General features: G+C 38.8%; 1 protein-coding gene across 1 annotated transcript in view; it reads right to left on the bottom strand.

The window, feature by feature from the left end:
* The window catches only part of CAPRIN1 (cell cycle associated protein 1), a 31337-nt gene extending 15302 nt beyond the window's left edge, over positions 1-16035 (bottom strand). Inside the window, exons 1-4 of the mRNA XM_090262804.1 lie at positions 15860-16035; positions 15058-15267; positions 2321-2383; positions 2124-2210 (exon numbers count right to left, since the gene is read on the bottom strand). Of these exons, the coding sequence (XP_090118930.1) occupies positions 2124-2210; positions 2321-2383; positions 15058-15267 (360 nt within the window). The 5' untranslated portion in view covers positions 15860-16035. The remainder of the gene's footprint in view (positions 1-2123; positions 2211-2320; positions 2384-15057; positions 15268-15859) is intronic.
* Between the last annotated feature and the right edge of the window lie 8992 nt (positions 16036-25027).

The following is a 25027-nucleotide window of genomic DNA, read 5'->3' on the forward strand; positions in this document are numbered from 1 at the left end:
AGGTATGCCGCAAGGCAGCGGAGGTTTTTTGGAATCAGAGTTTTCCTTCTCTGATGTGCCCTGACTAGAATCGAACCAGCGACACTTAGCTCGCAGGCCGACGCTCAATCCACTGAGCCAAACCAGCCAGGAAGAAAACCAAAATAAGGACATATAAAACATATAATAATAAGAGTAATAGGGGAGACTTGGAAGGAATAATGAAGGTTGCAATAAGGCACTATAACGGGAGCAGAGAGGGCAGTAAATTAAATGATATCTTAGCAATCAGTGGCAAGCAAATAATACCTATGATGATATCTCTTAAACTAGGGGGGACAAGAAAGTTTTCAAGGAGAAAAAATAATATCTACTCCAAAGAGCTTTCAATATTATTGGGGGAGTGAGATTTTAGGGTAGAGGTCTAAATTTATAAGTAGCCAGAGACAGGAAACATAGGAAGAGAGGCAGGAATATGAAATGAAATCAAGAAAACAAAAGAAATAAGACTATAAAGCCACTTTAGATGAAATGAGAAGTTCAAGTAGGGAAGAATATCAAAATTAAAACAGGTAAGCCAGCTGGAGCTAGGTTTAAAGAAGCTCTTGAATGCTGAACAAAAAAGGTGTTCAATAATTATGGCAAGTACAATAAAGGATCAGTTAAACCAAAGGAGTGCCAATGAAGTTCAAGGCCTAGTGAAAAGTTCCTAAAAACACCAGTGTTAAAACAGAAGCAAAGGAAGATACAAGTATTTCCATTTACGCAGTGATTGTAGCTTCAGAAATAGATTCTTTATTAAACTGTATAGCTTCAGAAAAAGAAATTGGGCAGGGTTCATCAAGCCTGAGGTTTTGACATAAGCTAAAGAAAACAAATCCCTACACTTCAGTAAAAAATAAGTTGCCTTTAACTTTTGAGAGGTATCATCAAAATTTTCCATCTTTAATCAAATTTAATTAGTAACATTAAGAATATGAAATATATTAGTTATGCATCAAATACTATTATACGCACAACCCTCTGATGAGGTAGGTATTATTATCACATTTTACAGATTAGAATACAGAAGCAGAGTAAGAACCCTCCCCCCTCCCCTTCCCCCTCCACCATGTCTCATCTTTCTCTTTCTATCCTACTCGTTGTTTCTCTGGAAAACCTTGACTGATAAAGGAATAGAGAACCTAAGTACTCATTCAAAGTCATACAACTAGTAAGTAAAAATGGCAGAATCAGGATTCAAAACCAGGAAGTCTGGTTCCAGAATCAGACCTTCTAATCTCTGTATTGCAATGTCTCTCATCACATAATAAATTAAATGTTTATTCGTTTTACCAAATCAGGGGCTTTATATTTAAATGTTGTTGGCCTTTATCCAAATAAGCGAACACTGATTCAGAAGGATATTATTTTATGGTCTCAACTGAACAAATTATTTGACTTTGTATTTCATTTTTGTCCTGTTCCCAATGGCTTCTGTCATATCAAAAGATGTTCGGGGAAAATACAACTTCGTTGGATCAAGAGCAATGTATCAGTCTGCCACATGCCTTAAAATCCCTAATGGAAAGAATAGTTACCAACTATATAAACAAGTCTATTTTCTGATAGTTAATGGAACTGTAAGATGATCATTAAGCATAAAGGAATATATAAAAAGTAAATGTCTAACACCGCGGTTCTCAACCTGTGGGTCGCGATCCCTTTGGGGGTCGAACGGTCCTTTCACAGGGGTCGCCTAAGACCATCGGAAAACACATATGTAATTACACAGTGTTTTTGTGATTAATCACTATGCTTTAGTTATGGTTGGGGGTCACCACAACATGAGGAACTGTATTAAAGGGTCACGGCGTTAGGAAGGTTGAGAACCACTGGTCTAGCATGTTTTATCTATGTTTTTAACCAATAAGAAAACCTTAAGGTAACTACTATACATGTTTGTCATATCTGAAAGCCAGTCCTTTTAAAATGCATCTTTCACATGTTAAACTTTACGAATTCAAATGCATCTTAGATATAACTGGATCCAAGCCTCTTGCCTTGCAGTTTGTCAATGGTAATGCAAGGACTAAAACCAGAAAAACAAACTTTTCTGCCTTATCTAAAATATTTCATAAGCATATATACCGCTTTTAACTTACATCTTGACTTAATGACATGAAACTCCTCTGTAATTCTTTTGCAAATTCCAAGTTATTGGTGACTTCCTGGTACTTAGATACGGCATCCTAAAATAACAAACACAGAACACAACTTTACTGGAAACACAAACACAAAATGGATGTTTTTATTTAAAATAGTGAGCATAAAATCTTAAATAAAAATGTAGCATCTTTACCAGCTGATCCTGATTAAGCCTCTCCCCTTTGTTCATTCGTTCCTGGTAATCATCAAGCTTGCCCTACACAGAAAAAAAGAAATTAAGTTCCATACTGAAAGTATATACCAGCTTAAAATAACAAAACCCATATAATCCTCTAAGTTTGTCTCAAATCTTGCCCTAAATATACTCCAGTTTGAGTTACAACATAAAATAACTTAGTTTAATACTGAGCTAAAAAATGAATTTAAATACTCCAGCCACTGCTAAATAATACCAAATATTTTATTTTAAGCCAATGATACATTGCTTATTGTTTACATTTCTGTTTTTTAAAAAAGGTACACATCAGATGACCCAGGCACATAGTTCTTCCTCCCCACCTGGGAGAGAGCCACAATGTGGTTAGGATTCAGCTTATACCCAAGTAAGCCTATAGACATTTTATAACATGTTAAAAATTTGTCACTCCCTCCCCTGCCAAAGAATTCACATGAGTGATATAAATATTGTGTATTTTCCTGAATAAACCCATGTGCATATTGTCTTTGATGTGCTTTACCCATTTCTCTTGAACAAGATAACATGAAATACTTCAGGCTATCAAATCACTTGTGGGGAGTACACTCACTACTCAATAGCTTTCTTTTATTACTTTCTCAAAAGTGTAATTACATGCACATGTGGGGGCAGAAAATTAATCTCTGGTCATTGTATTTTTGCTAAAATGAAAACTCTGGAGATGTCCCAGGCAACTACTATTAGATACGACCCCAAAAAAGATATTCAGATAATGCAACACAGTCAAGAATTCAGTTATTGTTTTATGGGTCAAAGGAGAGGGACTAATAAATCTAAATTAAGGGAGGAAATTTTATAAATAATCATAATAAATTATAAACAAACGTAGTTTCTTACCCTCAGCAGTAAAATTAACCAAAAAACAAAATACAGGATAGGCTCTGATAAAATGCATTCAAAGACACAGACATAAGTTTAAAAACTGTATTACTAAGTTGTTTTATATCAAATGATCAGAAACATTAGCCAACCTGCATAACCATTCTACCCCAAATTAAAAAGCCTATCACAATTCCTAGTTATACCAGAGGTAAATAAAACCAAGATAATCATTAAAACATTAAAGGCTGATGAAAATATCTAATTTTATTCTTCTGTGAACTATTTCACATAATCAATAAACCACCAGCTAAATAGATATAAAATTCAAGTCTACTGGCTGAAAAATCAAATTTTTTACACTTATCTGGCAAGGCCTAACCCCAGATAAAAAAGATACGTGCAACCACTTCAGAGCACTCTCAAGCAATTTAAAATTATTTTTAAGAAATTATTTTTATCCCCGCCCCATTTAGATTTCTACTTATTCCCTCACCTCTGACCTCTGAATTATTCATCTGCTTTTCTTTTTTAAGGTTAGGCAACTTTTCTTTTAAGAAATAAACTGAACAGGTTAAGACTTGCTTTTTGCCCTGGCTGGTGTAGCTCAGTGGGGACTGAGGGCTGGCCTGCAAACCAAAGGGTCGCCGGGGGTCACTGGTTCCATTCCCAGTCAGGGCACATGCCTGGGTTCCCGGCCAGGTCCCCATTTGGGGGCATGTGAAAGGCAACCACACTGATGTTTCTCCCTCTTTTTCTCCCTTCCTTCCCCTCTATCTGAAAATATATAAATAAAATCTTTTAAAAAAAAGACTTGCTTTTTTTAATTGCAACTTGGGATGTATCAGTATTACAGTCAGAATTCCTCTATTTCAAAAATATATGGATAATAGAAGACATGACAATAGGAGTGTACCTGAAATTTAGTGCTAGTACATAAATTAAAATTCTGAACTAAATACTAGGCAAAAGAAAAACTGCCATTGGCTTATACCTAGCATTTATTATCTTCCCTTTGTGCATTTCTCGTGGAAAAGTCATTGCTAAATCTAGAAATACACAGCAAGTATACTATATAACCCTCATAGGGTTTTATATACCTAGCTTAACTTGATCATTTAATGTCTTGAGAACTTAAAACATATATGCCAATCAAAATGGATGTCAAATCAAATTCCTTAAAAAATGCTTAAATACACATAAAAATAAATATGATGAAATTTTTTTAAATGTTAAGAATTATACCTGAGTGGTAGAATTATTGGTGGAACTTTCTTCCTTTTCCTTTGTTTTGTACACTTAGATATTCTGCAATGAACAGTTTGTATAATAAAAATTTTAATTTCATACTACATAAATATGTTAACATTGACACATTTCAGGATAATGTCAGTACTTTTGCCTATAAAAATCCTTAAATATGAATCTATACCAACCTATAGTGGACAAGCTATTCTGTGTTAGAAACGCTCCAATTACCTCACTATAGCAAATTTAGTATTCATCCAACCGAGAGGTCTATGGCAGATTACATTTCCCAAAGCTACCATATTCTGCAGCCCCACATACTTTTCTACAATGTGACTTTGGCACTTCCCTGTAAGAACTAGTCCAACTCCCGTCATTGTACTGAGTGGGCTTCAACCAACACAGTACAGTAAAAGTGATCCTGTATGACTTCCAAGACTGAGTCATAAAAGCATTAATCTCTGCCCTATTCTCTGGTCACCAAAAACACTGGTGTTTGGAGCCCAAGCCATCATGTAAGTTCAATAACCCTGAGGTTGCTGTGCTATGAGGAAGCCGAGCTATGAAGAAAGGTCTTGTGTAAGAATCTGATCTAGTGTTAGTCATCCCAGTGCAGGCAACGTGCAAGTGAACAAGCCTTGGTGAGGCCCCAGGCACCAAGGAGCAGAGACACAAACCCACTGGGTGCCCCTGTCTAAGTCCCAGACAGGCAGAATCCATATGCATGATAAAATGTATTGTTAACTTTTGAAGGAAATGAAAAGGGAAAGCAGTTACTTTCTGAAACTCAGTTTCAATATAAATGTTCATGGAATACCATCAACAGAAAGTATGTAAAATGACCTCTCTGTAGCCAAATAAAGATCTATGATTTTATTAACGCTCATACATCAATTTATTGTGATTTTATATTACTGTAACATTTCTACTTTTTCATAATAATTTAAGAGCCATGATTTTTCAATGTAGAAGGACTGCTACAAACACCACAAGAAATGAGTTTGAAGGAAAAAATGTGTTTAGAAGTCATGATATAACTGAAAAATCTCAAGGATCTTTTTACCAGGGATCTTCAAAAAGTATATCGGTTCCTTAGTCCTCGTGAGTTGAATTAATACATCTGTAGGCATCCAATCAAAAAATGTAGTTTTAATCAAATGAATGGAAATTAGGTCTTTTGCAAAATATTTTTCTAACCATAATAAAACAAGTCTCATCACAGCTTTATATTTGTTACTCTATAGCTGTTCACACTTATAGTACTGTTATAAATATCCTATCTCCTGTCCTTACCCAAGCTTCAGGAAAGCAAGATCCTGAGTCGGGTCAAAGTTCCTAATAAATAACTCATTTGAAAGACAGCAACACTTACTAATAAACTGACTACAGAACAACAATTTTTTAAAAAACTGTCCTACATCAAAGGGCACTAGTTTTTTGGGTTTTTTTTTTTTGGTTTTGGGTTTTAATCACTATTATAATACAGGACTTCTGGCTGCTTAGGTGTACAAGACTTTATCACCATGGAATTCAAACTGAAAGCATTTCTGCTCACTATTACATGTAATTAGATCCCTGCACCGTAGAGACCCTGTGCTGGTCGAGGCCACTAATTCTCCAAGTGTGATCCCCAAACCAGCACCATAAACCATCACCTAGGAACTTGTTAGAAATGTAAACTCTCAGGCACCACCCCAGACTTACTCAATCAGAAACTGATGTGGGACCCAGTAATCTGCTTTATCAAGCCCATGGATGATTCTGCTGTGTGCTTAAGTTTGAGAAACATCTACATAAGTCAAATACACTGTAATTCTCTTGTAATAATGAGCCCAGTAGAATGCAGAAATAAATTATGCTGCACCAAACATACAATACAAATTGTGATCCTAGAAACCTTTATATATCAGCCTCAATTTGGAAATAGGTTGCTTAAAAGGTTTAACTTTAAACAAGACAGAAAATTTGTTGAATGGTTTTCTAGACCAGCTTATATCTATTTAACCTGTTAATTACTTCCATAAGAAAAGACCCATTTATGATCTGAACACTAAAGGGTTACCACCTTCCATTTCTATGTGGTACTTTTATTAAATCTTGCATTGTGGGTCAGAGCTCCAGAAGTTATAGTACATTATGACGGAACTCAGTGGTGAATGGCAAATTTTGCACTAGAAACAGAGAGCCTCTTAGGACAACCAATTGGTCTAAATTTTCTACTTTTCAAAAGAAGGGCAGCTTGCAATCCCAGCTCACTCCTAAGTAGCTTTACGAGATACAGAGAAGGATATGGTATCTGTAGCACTGGTCCCAATACTACAATTTGCCAAATCTTTGAAAGAATAACATCTCAAAGACAAATGACACCGTCATTAACAGGCTCATTCCTATTGTCACATCCTACTCAATGGCTTAAATTAAGTCTCAAGTTAAGAAATTGTCCATTTGGTGTTAAAATGTGCAGTATGAAATAAATCAATATATACTGTAAATAAGGACTTTCTTGTCACATTTGCTGATCCAACTTATTAACTCCAACAAAGAGGAGCAAAGATAAGGGTAAAGTGCTCCAGACAAACACAGCTTTCTCTCTTCCCTAAGTTAGCATAGTTACCTAACACACACTAAGTAGTGTTGACAAATTGGTCACCCACATAAAATATAAAGCATTTTTTGCCCTGGCTGGTGTGGCTCAGTGGATTAAGTGCTGGCCTGCAAACCAATGGGTCGCTGGGTTGATTGATTCCCAGTCATGGTACATGCCTGGGTTTCTGGCCAGGTCCTTGGTTGGGGGCGTGTAAGAGGCAACCACACATTGATGTTTCTCTCCCTCCCCTCCCCTCCCTCTAAAAATAAAAATTTAAAAATAATATTAAAAATATATAAAGTATTTTTTATGGAGAATAGACCTGTTCTCCTAGCATAAAAAGATAACTTCATCAGAAAGCCCACCATTATATTGATAACAAAAACCTGCCCTCTTAAGATTCTATCTTGAAATACGTATCTTGAAATTCAGTTTAGGGTTTCTTTTTCAACTACTGAGTGTCCAGAGTGTATTAAAAATTCATTTACAGCATCACATGTGAGCAAAATAAAAATCAGGCCATTACCCAGATTATCCAGACTCTAAGGGGAACCATCAGATAGAGGTGTAACTATAACAAGTAAATGTCAAAACACTATATAGCCATGTGGTACCAGGTGGTGCTGCCCATTCCCCCTCTATCTTCTATTTCTTGATTACTTATAATAGTTGACACTAAGTGACATATGCTCAAATTTAAAGCATTGGTAGCTAACCCTATCAGGGAGACACTAATACCAATCATATTTCACCTAATTGGAAACAGAGACAGAGCAATTAAATAACTTGCCTCGGGTTATAAATCACAGAAAAATCACTTGTGCTGCAACATATCTCCCCCTTATAATTCCACTCTGGATTCCAGCCGTTGCTACAGTTCATTTGGGCCCTGCTGCTGCCGTTTTCCACCTTTCCCTTCTCTAGAGGACAAAAATGTTGCTGAATCACAGTAAACCTAAATCTTCGACTATTCCCAAAGATCTTTTTCATCACCACCAAAGTTACTTTCTTTTAAATTTTTTTTAAAAACTCAGTAGTGCCATGAGGGTGCCAGAAGATAAATATCCAAAATAGCTGCCCTACTCCTGAATGTCCCTTCCTATTATAGCCATAAAATTCCTTAAATGAATAATTTAATAACACATTTTAAAAATTATACAAATAAAAAGAAATAAAGAGATAAGAGACTCAAAAAAAAAAAATCTGCAGCTAGACAACTGTAAACAGTCATAACAACAAAGACTGAGAGGAGACAACATCTGAAAATGCGGCCACCCAGAAAGCTACGTAAATCCTGTTCTCAATTAAGGAGATCTCCAAAGTGGGACAGAACACGTACTGAACTTAAAAACGAAGCCTAAAATAGTAAAAGTAGTAAGAGCTTTAAATTTTGTCTTCGGCCAAAAAAAAAAAAAAAAAAAAATCACCTGTAAAGTACAAGAAGACAAATACAAAAACAAAAGATAAAGACTTCTTTTCCTCTCTACTTTCATAATGTTCACTGGCCTTTCTAGATATGGTTTCAAGTTCCCACTTCTAACATTCCATTTTTCACCTAGAAGCATTAGCTCTGACTTTGCCCACAGTGGCAGGCAGCTGACTCTGCCTCCTGTTTTATCCTCCACCAATTCAACTGAGAGTAAGTTGGTAGTAAAAGTCATGAAGTCAGGAAAGATAATAAGAAACAAATGTGCCCTCAATTTTTAAAGGACAGTAGAGCATTTAGTACAACCCACAGATGATCTTTAACAGCTATCTTTAAATGCTGAAGCCTTCTCATGCAGCAGGAAACAAAGTACATATTAAAAAGTGGTGGTGTAATACAAACATTAAGAACTTGTCCAAAAATGAAACTTTTACTGAGAAATGAGCATTCTAACAGGTCCCAGAAGACTGATTAGTGCAGAAGCTGAATGAACACCTACCTATTCAGAATGCAGAATTTCTGAGCACTAAAAACAGTACAGGATGCTAAACTAGATGTTAATCTAAGGTCCCACTATAAGACAATTTTCCCAAGCACATCAGTAAGCAGGAGTTTCATTTGACAAAGCTTTTGCCCAACTGAAAAGGAAAGAAGATAAACGACCATCCTGTAAAACCCTTATTCCTTGTCCATGGCTACAATTAAGCAGTGAAGTCTGAATGAATGGAAGCAGCTGACCCTAGTAGGGAAGTGAAAAGTGTAATATTAAAGAGTTCCCGCATCACTTACTTTGAATTATATTTTTAAAAAGTCTAGAGCTTGTGCATTTGAAAAACAAATGATCATTTATAATCTTAACAAGTGTCTTAAGAATTATTAGTTGCTTTAACCAAGCTACTCATTAGAGTCAGTACAAATGAACGATATTTACACACTTCATTGGGAGTTCAATGTAAAAAGGCGTGAATTGGAATTCATTAGAGACCAGGTTTTTTCCACAATGAATAAAGTATATTTCAGTTATTTGTATGGATAACAGCATTAAGTGGAATACAATAAAGTTTCTAATAATTTATAATTAATTGTGCAAATACCAAGAACTATCAATGTCCTCCTTCCTAAGATTATTCACAAATCTTGCTTAGCTACCTGATTTTAAAATAAGCGTGTTCTACTTGCCTGCTCATTATGAAAGAAAAAGAAAGAAAGAAACAAACAAACAAACAAAGCTAGATAGAAGGAAGGAAGGGAGGGGCAAAGGAAGGAAGGGAGGGAGGGGCAAAGGAAGGAAGGAACGGATGGACCAAAATCCTTCAGGAAAAAATTTCATTTTAATTAAAACAACACAAGTAAATAGCTCTATACAAAAAGCATTTTCCCCTCACTGACTAATCCATTTTAACAGGCTTTTGCTGGTGAGGCTACAGATATTTCTACTCAACGATTTAGTCAAACTAGCAAATATTTATTTAACATATACCATGTGGAAGGCACAGTATGTTATTAATAGTCTCTGCCTAGAAGTTTAATATCTATTTTGAAAAACACAGAAGAACATAAGGCAATATAAAAATGTCAAAGAAGTATACAGACGATAGGTAGTACATGAAGTTAAAGGAAACACACTACTTTAGTTGAGTATGGTCAAGAAGCACAACTTCCCATTTCCTCAGGAAATATAAAATTCTGAATTCTGCCCAGTAAAGTCTCTTTCATCTATGTTTTAACACTCGTATTCTATCCAACAAAAGCACTGGTACTGCTAGTGAAAAAAAATTTTTTTAATATGCAGAAGCCAAGCAATTTACAATTCCAGCTTTGGCTAAGTTTCTCTTCAACTACTACTCACATTCTTCTCTACAACATACATACTATTCATTTCTCCCGGAAAAAGGATCCAATTACTAAAAATTATCCAGAAGCTAAGAATACAAGAATTAAGATAGAAAGGTTGACACACCTCTTCTGGCTACACTTTTCCCAAATTTTCTGGTCTACAACATATCAAGTTTGAGTAGAGACTGGCAAATGTAGATTTGGGAGCTTTCCTATGCATAAAAAGAAACTTCAGAATTTAAACTTTAAAATTCATTTCATTACAACAGCATGGATGTCCTAACAATATGGGACACTACCTGTACTGCTAGTCTGAGGACCCCATTACCTGGACAGCCTACAAACAAATTTAACAATGAGACATTCATTGATAAAGGTCTAACTGAAGAAATGAGAAGCTTCTTCTTCTGCTTTCAGCTCTTTAAAACAGAAGAACTCTAAATTAAAGGATGTGAAGTAAAAGGTTTTACTTGCTTGGTTCTACAGGATCAGCTTAAACATGAAAAATTAAATACTTAACGTTGCAGAGCATTACAAATTCTAATTACCCCCATAAAACATTACAAGAGACTTTGGGATTCACCCATTCCAAGCCAGGTCATTTCACAGAAGCATCTCACAATTTCCTCTTCTGTAAAACTAATTGAATTAAACTGTAAAATGGCTTTAAGCTCTTAAAAAATCTAGGTTCTTTAACAGTATGGTAATAAAATTAAGACCATCTTATTTTAGTTCAACCTTTTGCAAGTATTTATTAATTATTTAAAAGATAAAACAGTACCAGTCTTCATCTAATTCTAAATGTAAACTAAGAAACTATTTAAAATTATGACAAATTGTATGCTTAATTTCTAAGTCACACGAAGTTTATTCCTATACAAATATTTGCCACATGGAAATGAGCCTAGAGTAAAATAACTGTGGCCAGGTTAAAACAATCCATTCTCATTGTAATACTTAGGATTGATTCTACCCTCATCCCTGAAAACGGTACCCCTATTATCCCATGAGGGACTTGACAATTTTTCCTCTTTAAATTGAAATTTAAATACTTCCCTATGGACAAGTACTTACACAGGCGCACACACGCGCGTGGGCAAGCACAGGGAAACAAATTAATCATTGTAAATGCTTTTTTTATCTGTGACAAGGTGAATGCAAAACAAAGTAATTTTGCCCTCTGCATTGCAGAGGAATAGTTCATGCAATCAATGGAGAGGCTAACACAGATTTTAACTGTCAAAAAAAAAATCTTCAGATGTTTTTATTTCAAATACTTAACAAAGAAATTCTGTACAACAGTGGCACTGAAAATTCTAAGTAGGGGTACACTGCAATGCTCTGGAAAGAAATGTTCTCCTCTCTAACAATAAAAGCATCATTTTTCTGAATAACATTAACTGCAAAGATATAAAGATCAAGAAGACGTTAGGGAGTAGTATGAAAAACTGAACACTTTGGCCAACACAGCTGGTCGCATTGGTTACAAAGATGTCAGGCTGTCTTGCAAGAGAACACTGGTTAACCTTTTCACCCACCAAAGTCACTCATGTCTAAACCTATTATACTTACAAAGTGTATAACAATTGTAAATGTCATCTATTGAAACACACTTTATTCTGTATCTGATCTGATTACATCTTACCATATAAATGAGCTCTCTTCAGTTTAAATTAAGACTTGATTTCAAAATATCATCTTACATATCCTAGGGCACAGTTTTACACCAACAAACTGATGAAAACTAGGCAATCACACAATTCGTAATGATTAATACTCTAATCAGTTACAAGATTTGTAGATGGAGTTTTACACCAGATTATTTTTATTATAGCTGCATTTCCTCTCTCTGATAAACATGTAGTTTTTATAAATCTAAATTTCTAAAACTACCAGGCCACTTAGTTGCATACATAATAGGATCATATTTCATCAATGTTAAGCATGCATTCTCACTGAACAGATGCTTAGCTTTCCTCTAATGACTGGACTTACTAGAAAATTAAATAACTTTCTTTTTTAAATAAAGTGACAATTATTGCAACTCTACACCATAATGTAAGGGATACTACATATCTAATAGTAATTTTTGTCAGGATACTTTGAGAACCCATGAAAAAAGGTATTTTGTCCAGAAGACTGAAATACAACTCAAATATAAGTTACTAAGTGGACTTAAGTAAAAAAAAATCCAATTATACCCAGTCTCTTACTTTATCCCATAACAGTTTCTAAAAAGGTACAAAAGCAATTTATAAAGTAAATTCTATTTTAGGTGTATTAGAAACGCTCACTCACTACTGAAAAATGAATCAGCCCTGGCCGGTGTGGCTCAGATGGTTGGAGCGTTGTCCCGTAACTGAAAGGTTACGGGTTTGATTCCCGGTCAGGGCACATACCTAGGTTGTAGGTTCAATTCCCGGTCCTGATGCGTAAGGGAGGCAACCAATCGATGCATCTCTCTCGCATCGATGTTTCTCTCTCTCCCTTCCTCTCCCTCTAAAAAGCAATGGAAAAAAAAAAATGTCCTCGGTTGATTAAAAAAAAATAAGAAAAATGCATCCTTTAAGTCTTTTCATACAACAAATCTAGATAGCAAAAAGAAACCCTTGAGTTTCTCAAAAAGTAAACTTCTAGTTTTAATAGTAATTAAGTCACATCTGTACTTCCAACTTAACCATTTAAATAGATAGTATTTAGTAATACACACCTATGCAGGAGTGACCTGCCATGTTTCAGGCACTCCCAAGGCTTATAAACTAGATTTCTATTTTTTTCCAGCACTCTTGAACACTAGATTCTAACAGTCATCTCACAACTAAGCTGGATGCTCACCTACACCTGACTTTATATTAACATCTCTATAAAGGATTATTTTTGTCATTAAAATGTAAATAAATGTCTAAACTTAAAATATTACTTCATTAATATTTATCTTCTTGATTCCTATCCTAAAAGAATAGAGATTTCCTAGGAATTCTGAAACCATTCAAGCATCAACCAGGTTGACAGACTTGTTTACTGTTTTAAGAGGTTTAAAAAAGATACCCAAGTCTAAATTTCAAAGAGTAACAAAAACTGATTTGATGGCAGGCTCAGACTTATAATGACCTTGGCCATGACTATTCTATATTTGAATGTAGCTACTTGATATTTACTTGCCTTGTTCATATTGATAAATCTATTATTTCAATCATTTGTAATAAACCACACTTGTTGATTAAAATAGACCAGAAAAATGGTAGAAATCCACAATTAAGAAAATCTCTCAATTTCAAATAAAGAAATTAAAATAAATTCCCAATACAGAAGATGAGACAGAAGTATCAAATCTAAAAATGTTTAAAACTCAAGAAACGAAAATAATTAAATGAGCCATTAAAATAATTAAGACCTAAATATCACCAGTTTTCAAGTTATTTGGCCAAAGAGTACTACCTCAACATGTCAGTAACACTATTATGTGGCTAAAGTCATTTAACATTTTTAAGTGACTTCCTCAAAATTCAACATGTTATAAATGTGTTTTACGAGAGGCAGACAAACCTATCAAATTAAAGTTAATTGTCTTTTTAAGGTAAAAGAAGTCTGCATAAGAGTCACCGATGTAATCACCACCCCATTTTCTGTACTACCGATTTGTTTCTGCCTTACCACCTCCAATCTTACCAAGGTTGAATTACTCGGCCTAGACCTTCCCTCTACACACATACACATACACGCACACACGCGTGTCCCTCTATAGCAGAGTTAGCAGACTGCCCTGGGCTGAAAGCATAAAACAAAAGGCCGACTTGAAGATAAACCTCATGGTGTAACCAAGAGTGGCTAAATACCGAATCCAAAATATTGTGGGTGTGGCTCGATTTTTTTTAGGGGGCCGAGAAAGGCCAGCCGGGGCGGCTGCCTGGTCTCGCCCTCCCCCCCTGCTTTCGCTTTGTGCTCACAATGCAGCTCCTGTAAAGCGCTTCCCTCTCCCCGCAGCCGCCGCCATGTTAGTGGCTCTCTCCATGTGCCCAGAGACCTAACGATCCCCTCGGTATAACCCACACCCACCCCCCAACGAATCTCAATCGGTGCGGTGTCCCTCCTGTCCCTCTTTAGGGCCCCTGAGGGACAAAAAGCCGCAGCGGAAAATCTCGGGAACGAGTTGAGCGTGAGCGAGGCTCAGGGGGCACCTAGACAATTGAAACAAAGAACGAAACATAGGAAGCCCATCCGATGGGGGCGGGGGTAGCAAATCGAAGACCCACTCAACAGGGGTTGGATGGAAAAGCAATTCTAGTTTAAGATCCTAAATACGGTTCTCTCCCAAGGGAGAAGAGGGGACACTGAATGGCCTCAAGTAAACAGTAACGGAGCGAACAAACCCCGCGGATAGAGGACGTAGGCCGCCCCAACTCCACGAGGCAGTCGGTTTAGCCCTGAGTCCCTACACCGGGATCTTGTTTCTCCCCGCTGGCCCTATTCAAAGAATTCGGGCCTCGGTAACGGGAAAAAGGGGACCACACAGTTCAATCTGGCGACAGCAGCAAAGGTCCCCACCCTTACACACCCCACTCTCAAAGGCTCAAAGGCCTGGCCCACAGCAGGGACACAGGAATCGAGTCCTGGGGGCAGTGCCGCGTCCGGATCAGGTGACAAGCACCACCCCTAGGAGCCCGTTTTCTGAGCAAGAAGCTCCCGTTTACTGTGGACGCAGGGAGGGGAGATGAGGTGAGGGGACCAAACCCTCCCTTCCCCGCCAACTCTTGGCACCTTTTTCTTCTCCAGGTTCCGAAGTTTCTTGTCGATCACCCCGAGAATCTGTTTCATGGCCTCGGTTTGGACTGCGCCGGTGCCGGTTGCGGGGTGCTGAGAAGCCGGTGCAGCGGCCCCGGCCCCCGCCTCACTCCCGGAGGAACCCGACGGGGGTGGCGGTCCAGACGACTTGCTGCCGCTTCCGCTGTGGCTGGTGGCTGAGGGCATCTTTAGACCGTAAGGGGAGAGAAGAAAAAGCGGGAGGAAGGACAGGAGCGGAGAGTCAGGAGGCGGACGGGGCGAGACGCGGGACAAAACGCGTAGCGAGCGGGAGCCTGCGCGAGCTGGTGGAGGCGGGGACGAGGCCGCGCGCGCCGCGAGGGCAGGAAGGGACGGCCCGGGCGCGCGCGACCCGCCAGCAGGGCGCCCGGCCCGGTCTCGCCCCGCCCCTCCCCTCCCCTCTCCTCCCCTCCCCTCCCCCGCGCGGGCCGCCGGCTCGGCCTACCAGCCCGGGGGCAAGGAGGCTCGCGCTGGGGGGCGGGGCCTCGCAGCGCCGGCCAACTGCCAGTGCAACGGTCTCCCCGAGGGAGGGCCTGCCGGCACAGTCGCCTTCCCAGGAAGGGAGGAAAAAGAGAGGTCGGGGCTAGGAGGCCGAGAGGGTGGAGAAGGGCATTGGAAATGACTGGAGGAGAAAAAGATAGAGGGGGGGAAGACTTGAGGATCAAGCTCCTTGCGAAGGTCCAGCCGATCCGGAGGTATAGGACACTCAGGGCAGCAGCCCTCTTTCCCCTTCAGCGCCTCGGTCCGGGATGGCGCTCACCGTGCGCGCGCGGAGGCCGCTGGAGATCCGAGTGGGCAGCTGAGGGGGCAAGGGTGACGGTGCGTTCTGGGCAGTGTCGTACGCTCCGTGGGCGCAGGCCGCTTCGCCCTGTTCCCGCTGCACCGAGAGCCGCTGCTAGAGAGGCGGAGAGCCTGGAGCAGGAGGGACTTAGCCAGCCAGCCCGCTGGGACGGAGGGGGCGGGGAAAGCAGCGGGCGGGGACCTTCGCTGCCGCTCGGGCTGCCCAGCGCGAACGCCTGTTCGGAAGCCCCACCCCTTGGCCCCTTTCCAGCCCTGCCCAAGTGCCCGCTCTGGGGGGCGGCCGCTCCGCGCCGATGAACGGCCCCGAGGAGGCTGCAGGAACGGTGCCTTGAGTTTTGAACGACATTGAAGCTAGGGTCCTTCAGGCGAAATTGCGTGGCGTCCAAACGGGGACAATAGGTGTCAAGCAGCTGGATCTGAAGCTGGCTACTGCCTTGTGTAGAGCTCTTGTTTGGTGGGGGTAGGGTAGGGTGGCAAAGGTTTCTGCAAGGGTGGTGCAATCCCAGCTCCTAGAATTCCTTCTGTAGGCAGAGCAAGCAGACTCCCACATCCCAAAAGTTCTTGAAAAAAGACAGCTTCCCCCACAAATAATCACTCTTTACCTAGGAATTCGCCGTAGAACGCTTTGGAAATGAGTAACATACTCCAGATTCATTAAAAATGATTGTCAGCTACCTTAAGGTGACATTTATCCAATAGGCCTGCGTATTGCGACTTAGACCATTTTCCTTGTTTTAAATGTTCCTAAAACTTTTAAGAAAATGTTTAATGAAACAAAACAATTGGGTGTGTTTTTTTGCTTCAAGAGAATTATTCCAGTCTTGTAATCAACCTAGGAGCAGGGTGGGTGTGGTTATGAACACAAGAAAAAAAAAGCCAAGTGCTGGGAGAAAATATTGAATATAAACAGCGGAAAATTCAGTAACATAATGTTGTATGACTACAGTAAATGACAAACTCCATGAAAAAGGGATTTGGAGAGGATTCTACCAAACTATTCCTAGGAGACTAAAATGAGTCATACTGGCTGGCAACGGTGTATCCTGGGGGAGCCTAGAGAAACCACTGCAGCCTCCATCCTCAAGATATTTAAGTTAGCTACAAAATCTGTTATACATTCATTCAAATACTTTTTGAGCACCTTACTATGTGTTAAGAACTCTCTAGTGCTAGGAATTGTAAGCAAAACAAAAATATCTTCATGGAGCTTACATTCTTCACGGTAAGATGTAAATACATGTCACATAGTGAAGTGGTAAAAAAAAGAAACAGGGTGGTCGGGAAAAGCCTTACTGAGTAACACTTGAACTAAGACTTAAGGAAGTGAGGAGGGCTAAGCAGTTATGTTGGAAGAATTTTCTAGGTAGAGGGAACTCCAGATGCCAGGGTCTGAGACCAGAGTGTTTGGTGGGTGCCAGGAGGCAGCAGTGTCCAGAGCAGAGTAGATGAGGTCAAAGACAAAATAGGGCCAGTCTTGTACATCCTGATAAGGCATTGTAAGGACCTCAGCTTTTGCGGAGTGAAATGTGAAGTCACTGCATGCATACTTTTAAGAGGAGGAGTAACATGATTAACCTGTGTTTAAAAAAAAAAATCTTGTTGTATAAAGAATTTACAATGAGTGTGTATTAGTGGTGAGAGGGAGGGTGGAGCAAGAGCAGACACTGGGAGCCCAATTTGGAGAACTGAAATAATACAACCCAGAGATAGTGGTGGTCAACATCAGTGTGTTATAGTAAATGTGGAGACAGGTGGTTGAATGCTTCATACATTGTGATTATAGAATCAACATGGTTTGCCAGTTGTATGTTAAGTGTGAGAAAAGTTAAAGCTGACCTATGATTATTAAGATTTAAGTACCTAAACTGTGCTTAGCACTTCGCTAAACACTCTACAAGCCTAGAGGCTAGAAAGGATGATCAGAATTCTTTAGTTCCTTGCAGCTTTTAATGTATTCAGCTTGACCACTACCGCTATCAAAATCTCAGGCTCCAACCCAGACCTACTGAATCTGCATTTTAACAAGATCGCAGCAGGTTTCTATGCACACTGAAATTTTTTCTGTGGGGGGTGGGGGTGAGGAGTCACTCCTTTATTCCTTAGAACTTGACCAGTATCTTTCAGATCAGATACAGAATACTCCAGCAGGCAGACTCTGATGAATGCTAATGTATTGGAACTGTTGACTTGGAGATCTCTAATGATTCAGGTTTGAGTTGAGGGCTTGTGATAAGGTGTGAGAAAGAAAGGCCTCTTTTGCCTTTCCTTGGCACATTACAGACTCAGTAGCAGCTATGAAGCATAAAGATTCATGGTCTTCTAAATTGGGATTTTCAAAAGAAAGCAAAGTAGATTGGTGAGAGGGAGGACAGATGACAACACAGATAACCAAGAATCTCCTTTGAGGGTGTTACAGTTGGATTAGTAGCAAAGAGGGAAGTAAAGGCAGGACCCTCACTATTGTAATTTTAAAAAGAACTTAATAGAGGAGGCTTGTAGCAGAGGGACACATATCTCACCCACTAATTCAGCAGTACTGGGCCTGGTCTGATAATATTGCCAGGTGTGTCAATATCACAAACACTATGTTAGCACGGGAGGAGAGAAGTCCTTGGAATTCTATGTGTCCTTTCCAGTGTCTGAGAAGGAAAGCCTTTGAAACTGTGTTTACATCCCAAGGCCAGAAAGAGCCCATAGGGCCTAAAGGAAGAAGTCCATTAACATTGGGTATTCACACCCTAATCCGGGAATGCTGGCACCACCTTTATCCCATCAATCAATCTGTAACTTCTTCACCCCATCCCCCATCCCACCAATTTATATAAGTCTTCAGAACAAAGGATTTACCCTATTCGATGCTCTTGACACTCTTGTCCTTCTGGCCCCCAGCCTCTGGCTGCCAGGCCTCTGGCCACACTAGGACAAGTTTGCCACCCCAACCTTTGGCAATTCTTGCTTTTGCTCTCCCATTCATTAATAAATTTTGCGTGCATGCTAATAAGCTCGCTGATCTGTAATTCTTCACTGCATCAGTGATGGGATAACAGGGATCCATCTCACAGCCCAGCATATTAAGATAAAAGCTAGGTTGTACTACAGTAACAATCTTGAAAGCTCTGTGACTTAAAACAGGGACTTGCAAACTATAGTCCTTGGGCCAAGTGCCCCTCCATCTATCTGTTTTTGTAAATAAAGTTTTGCAGGGGACACAGCCATATCCATTTATGTACATATTGTGGCCATATTTGTGCCACAGGAGAGCAGAGTTGAGTAGTTGTGACAGAGACAGTATGATGGGCAAAACCTAGAATACTGTCTCACTCCTTATGGAAATTTACCAATCCCTGGCTTAAAACAAGTGATGCATATCCATCATGGTTCGCAGAGGACTCTGCTCATAGTGATCACTCAGTACATTCAGGGTGATGGAACAACTGTATCTCAGGTGTTGCTAATTACTATGCCATAAGGAAACAGAACTCAGGAGTATGTAGAGTGTCATATACTCCAGACAGTTAGGCTTGCCTCCTGTGTGCTCACACTTCATTGGCCAGGAAGAGTCGCATGACCCTATCAAACAGAGATACGCTATTCTAATCAGATGCCCAGAAGAAAGTCAGCTGAAACAGAAATAATTAGAGAACCTACACACCTGTCCTGCTCTTGCTTCCTATAATATGGCATCCCAATCCCATTTCTTTGGTTTTTCTGACATTCTTGTAGGTTTTTGTTAAGGTCAGCAAGTCCAGGAAGGCCAATAAACTATGGCAAAGCAGTGTCCTGCCCAAACCAACGCCATGGTCCCAGAAAACCAAATTTGTCTATTTCCTACCTGACAAAAATGAGACTAATGCTAAATTTATGCAAATTTTTAGTACTTATTATTTTTTAACCTGTTTTTCGAATTTAAAGCCATGTAGTACTTGGAGTTATTTTATCACTGAAGAAATAGAAAAATTAAAGAGTTTTCCCAGAAAAACAGTGGGAACACACAATATGTCGGTAAACCAAAAATACTTTCTCCAAACACCTTGGTATTAAAGTTATATCCAATATTAATATATTTTAATTTTTATTGTTTTTTAGAGAGAGAGAGAGGAAGGGGGGAGAGAAAGGGAGAGAAATAAGATTTGTTGTCCTCCTTATTTATGCATTCATTGGTTGCTTCTTGTATGTGTCGTGACTAGAGACCTAACCTGAAACCCTGGAGTATGAAGACGACGCTCTAACCAACTAAACTATCTGGCCAGGGCCAATATTAATATCTTTTAATAACACCAATCTCCCAAGCTGACAATCACTTGTTTAATTCATTAGACAACAGCCATCTGACTGTCTCCACAGTCAAATGAAGTGAATAATTAAACGACTTATCCTGATCATTTTGGAAAAATAGTTCAGCTGCTTCAATTTGAATCATCCAATAAGCCAATGCCAAGGTTATCTGTAGCAAAAGAGGGGAAATTTTCTCTGAATTACATTAACTGCCTTACTGCAGCAGATTGACAGAAACCTAGCCTAGATGTGAACGATGCTATGCAAACCTCTAAGGTTCTTGTTGTTCAGTCATTTTACAACTCAGCAGTAGACATTTCTACCATAATTTTTCCAGTACTGCCTTTTTATAAGTGTCATAATTATTTATATGTTCATGAAGCACCATTAGACTCTGATCTTTTCAAGGGAAGAAAGCAGTTGTTTTCACCTCTGTATCATCAAGAGCAATAATATGCCTGGCACGAATGTTTTGTCAGTAAACATACCAGAGTGGTATTACTATAATATTATTGGTCCATACTGCTTTTGCCCCCTGTTATATTCTGGTTATCAACTGAGGTAACATTCTTTTCCACTTAATTTTCTTATATCCACCTTTTCTTAATTGTAATATTATGCTCAGAAATACATTTCATAGTTTGTAGAAGTACAATATGTCCAGAATAATTTTATCAGATTTCGTAAAATATTGTTTCTTTTTTTTTCTTAATTTCTTATTTTTCTATTACAGTTGTCCCCTTTTCCCCCCATTGCTCTCCCTTGCCCCGCCCAACCCATTCTTCCTCCCACAGTCAATCCCCACCCTTTTGTTCATGTCCATGGGTCATTTACACTAGTTTCTTGACTGTTGTTTCTTATTGAACACTCTTAGAAGCTATGCACTATTTTCAACATAAAAGCAAAACTGTTTTGACTGTAGGCATTAAAGAATTCCATATAGTTACTTATATGGATTATACATTCTCTTAATCTGATGTTGCTATTTCAGTGGTTCTTAACCTGTAGTGATTTTGCCGGGCCTCCTCCCCAAAGATATTTGGCAATGTGTGGAGATATTTTTAAGCTGGCACAACTTGGGGGAATGCAATTGACATCTAGTTGGTAGAGGTGAAGAACGCTTCTAAACACCTTGCAATGCAGAGGACAGCACAGAATAATCCAGGTCAAAATGCCAATAATGCTGAGATTGGGCATCTCTATTTTATGAGACCAAAATGCAGTCATTTGTAAGAATACCAAGATGACAGTGGCAAAAAAAAAAGTAGTTTTTAGAAAGAAAGGACGAAACACACCTATAAACAGATAATCATCTTGCATCTTGGCAACTGATGTATAATCATGGTATTTTCCAGGCAACATATAGTATATAAATTTATTTCTCACATTAATACATACAACCCACTGTGACTAATAATCTGAGAAGAATTCCTTTCAAAGCGATAACTGCTCAACAAATTTTAGAAGGACTAAAACTTTGTATCTCAAAGTTACATACTAGGAGAACATAAGCATAAATGTAATTAGCCTTTTTAGGATGGTTTCTACCACTACTCAGGATATGTATTATTTCGAGAATAACTTTCACACCTAAAAGCAACTCCCTCTACATTAATGATTTACCCTTCAGATGTTAATAACTTTTTTTTATCTTGAGAGTCTAAGAACTTGATTTAAAGATTTCCCTAGCACTAAATCGCTAACTTAAAGACATGAAAAATATTACAGAAAGATGTAGGTCCTGTGTTACTTATTATTTTCTCTTGTAGTTTAGATTTCCAGTGGTGTAGACTTTGCGAAGAGGAGGGCATGGAAGCCCCATCTCATCTCCTCCGTTTTGCTGTGCTCCTGGAAGGAGGCAAGGTCCACCCACCACTTTCCAAATCACCTGGGGCACTTGGGAGAATGAACACTCCTGCATTCCACCCCAGACATTGTATCTATATCCCTGAACCTGAGACCTAGAAATATACATTTTAAAAATCAAACTCCCCTTTGCACATTCAAGTCTGTGATTCTGGGAGGCTCCGTAGAAGTAGTGCACTTAATTTTAACAACAGTAAGTACCAGAAATGTTCAAACAAAAATTCCTCTTTTCAAGGTATCCTCTTTTCTTTCTTCCCAGGAAGTGCTGTGAGAATCTCTGAAGGAGGGCATGTGGACAGTCACCAGGTAGGTGGAAAAGGACCGCAAACTCAAGTTGCTGATTCAGAAAGGTGCAACCGGATTCCAAACTGTTGAGAGAAATATGCTGAGGGAAGAATCCAAGCAGAGTGGTGAATGGAAGGTTGGGGGAAGGGAAATGGAGGTGACTCAGCAAATCTGTTGCGCCTACTGTTGTACATTACACTTAAAAAGCTGATGGCTAAGAAAAAGGAGCAGGAATTAGAGCCACGGTACTGACACTTGAGTGCACTTCAGCATAGCCCGGAAGGTTTGATAAGGCACCGCTGCCCGGGCCTCATTTCCCAGAGTGTGGGATTGTGTGGATCTGGGGCGGGCCGATAATCTACATTTCTACCAAGTCTCCCCTCGTACAGTTGATGCTGCTAGTCTGGGAACCACATTCGGAAAAGCTCAGGATTAGAGGCGTTTAAAAAAAAACTCTTTTTTTTTAACTATTGGAGCAAGAAAAAAGACGAAGGGGGAGAAGATATTTTAAAAAGTGATCAAAGATGACATCAGTATAATATCCTGTTTTATGTTGCTAGTTTTTGTTTTGTATTTTCCTCTTCAAGAGGCCAGAAGAGAAAAAATAGAAGAGGATATTGGACAGGCTGGTCATACTCCAGTAAGACCATTTCTTCCAGAGGACGATGAGGGAAGGAACGTGCAACCTTTTCTTTAGAACTAAATGCCTCTGACAGCTCTGTCATCCTGCAGGTTCATATTCCTTGGCCTTTTTTGGAGTGAGAGCAGACGACACACACTTAAGTCATGAATGCTGTGCTAACATCACCTAAAGAAGAGAGAGAGCAGGTTTGTAGGACAGCACAGGCCTATTTGATGAGAAAAAGAAAAGGTCATAATGTTATAAGAAATATGTGTGTGCCACCTTTCCACAGGGAAAAAAAAATACAAACCATAATTAAGTCTATTTTTAAAACCTTTGTTTTTTGAAATTGTAAGAGTAATATAAGCTTATTGAATAATAATTCAGATAAAAAATTATTTTAAGAAGTAAAATTTAACAGTCCAATTTGATGTGTAACAGCTTTGTTGAGATATAATTTATATACCACAAAATTCCCTTTTAAAGCATACAATTCAGTGGCTTTTAGTATATTCATAAAGTAATGCAACCATCACCATTGTCTAATTTTAGTACATTTTACCATTTCTAAAACTAACATGTACCCATTAGCAGTCACTCCCCATTTATCCCTTTTCTCAGCCCCTGGCTACCGTGAATCTAATTTCTGTCTCTATGGATTTGCCTCTACTGGACATTTTATATCGATGACACCCTATAATACGTGGCCTTTGTATCTGGCTTATTTCACTTAACGTAATATTTTCAAGATTCATCCTTGTAGCATGTATTTCGTTTTTTTTATGACTAATATTCCATTGTGTGTTTATACAACAGTTTGTTTATCCATTCATCAGCTGATGGATATTTGGGCTGTTTCTACTTTTTTATTATGAAAATGCTTCTGTGAACATTCATGTACAAGTTTTTGTGTGAACAAAACTATACCTAGAGAACTGAAAACATGTATACCATTTTACACTCCCATCAGCTGTGGATGCAGCTTCCAATTTCTTCACGTGCTCACCAGCACTTATTATTATGTCTTTTTTATTATAGCCATCCTTGTGACTGTATCTCAGTGAGAAGTAGTATCTCATTTTGGGTTTGATTTGCATCTCTGGGTACCTTTAAACAAGGGTTAGCTTCTTTTGGTGGATTAGATGTGATTTTTCCAGAAAGTGGGGGAAATATAATTATATTTCAAGATCTCAATTTTAAGTTTATGGTTAGAATGATCACAGCTCTGATATATACATTCCTAGTCAATGCTGTGAAGACCTAGCTAGTGAGTCCATGAGAAAGCACTAGAAGAGCAATACTAGCAGCAGGTGGATACCCAAACATGTCTGATGATTAGGAGTTGACATAAACTTAGGCAAGGTATATTGTCACTTACCTAAAAAACTTGATGTTAGCATTAGGGGGACTTCTCAGCCCCTTATTACTTCTCCAACAGCCTGTTCACTCAATAAATTCTTCCTTAGCTCCTTGTGTGTGCCAGGCACTGTACATGTTGATATGCAATGCTAAATAAGACATAGTTCTATGGCCTGAAGGAAATCAGCATTCAGAAGGGTAGACAGATATATAAAGAAATAAAATTCAATGTCACATACTTCCATGAGATACTACTATACAGTCACCAAAGCAGCTAAAACTTAAACACTAAAACGGGTACGTAATGGCAACACTGTAGACCAACAGGAACTTTCATACCCTATTGATGGGAGTATAAAGTAGCCCAACCAATTTAGAACAGTATTTGGCAGTGTTCCCTGGAGCTGAATATTCCTACTCTAGAATCCAGAAATTCTGCTTTTAGTTATACATATACCTAATAAAATGCATATATATGGTAACTGAAAGGCATGGACATGAATGTTTATAGCAATATTGTTCTTATTCTTAGTAGCCAAAAATGGAAACAATTCAAATGTCTATCAGTAATAGGAAAGGATAAGTTAGTGGTGTATTCATACAATGGAATACTATACAGCAGTGAAAATTAACAAATTGCTGTTACTAGTAACAACATGGATGAGTCTAACACAAATAATATTGAACCTAAGAAGCTAGATACAAGTCTATGAGACTTTT

This window comes from Furipterus horrens, unplaced genomic scaffold, assembly GCF_987537825.1.
Source record: "Furipterus horrens unplaced genomic scaffold, mFurHor1.1.pri manual_scaffold_2, whole genome shotgun sequence".
Lineage (NCBI taxonomy): Eukaryota > Metazoa > Chordata > Mammalia > Chiroptera > Furipteridae > Furipterus > Furipterus horrens.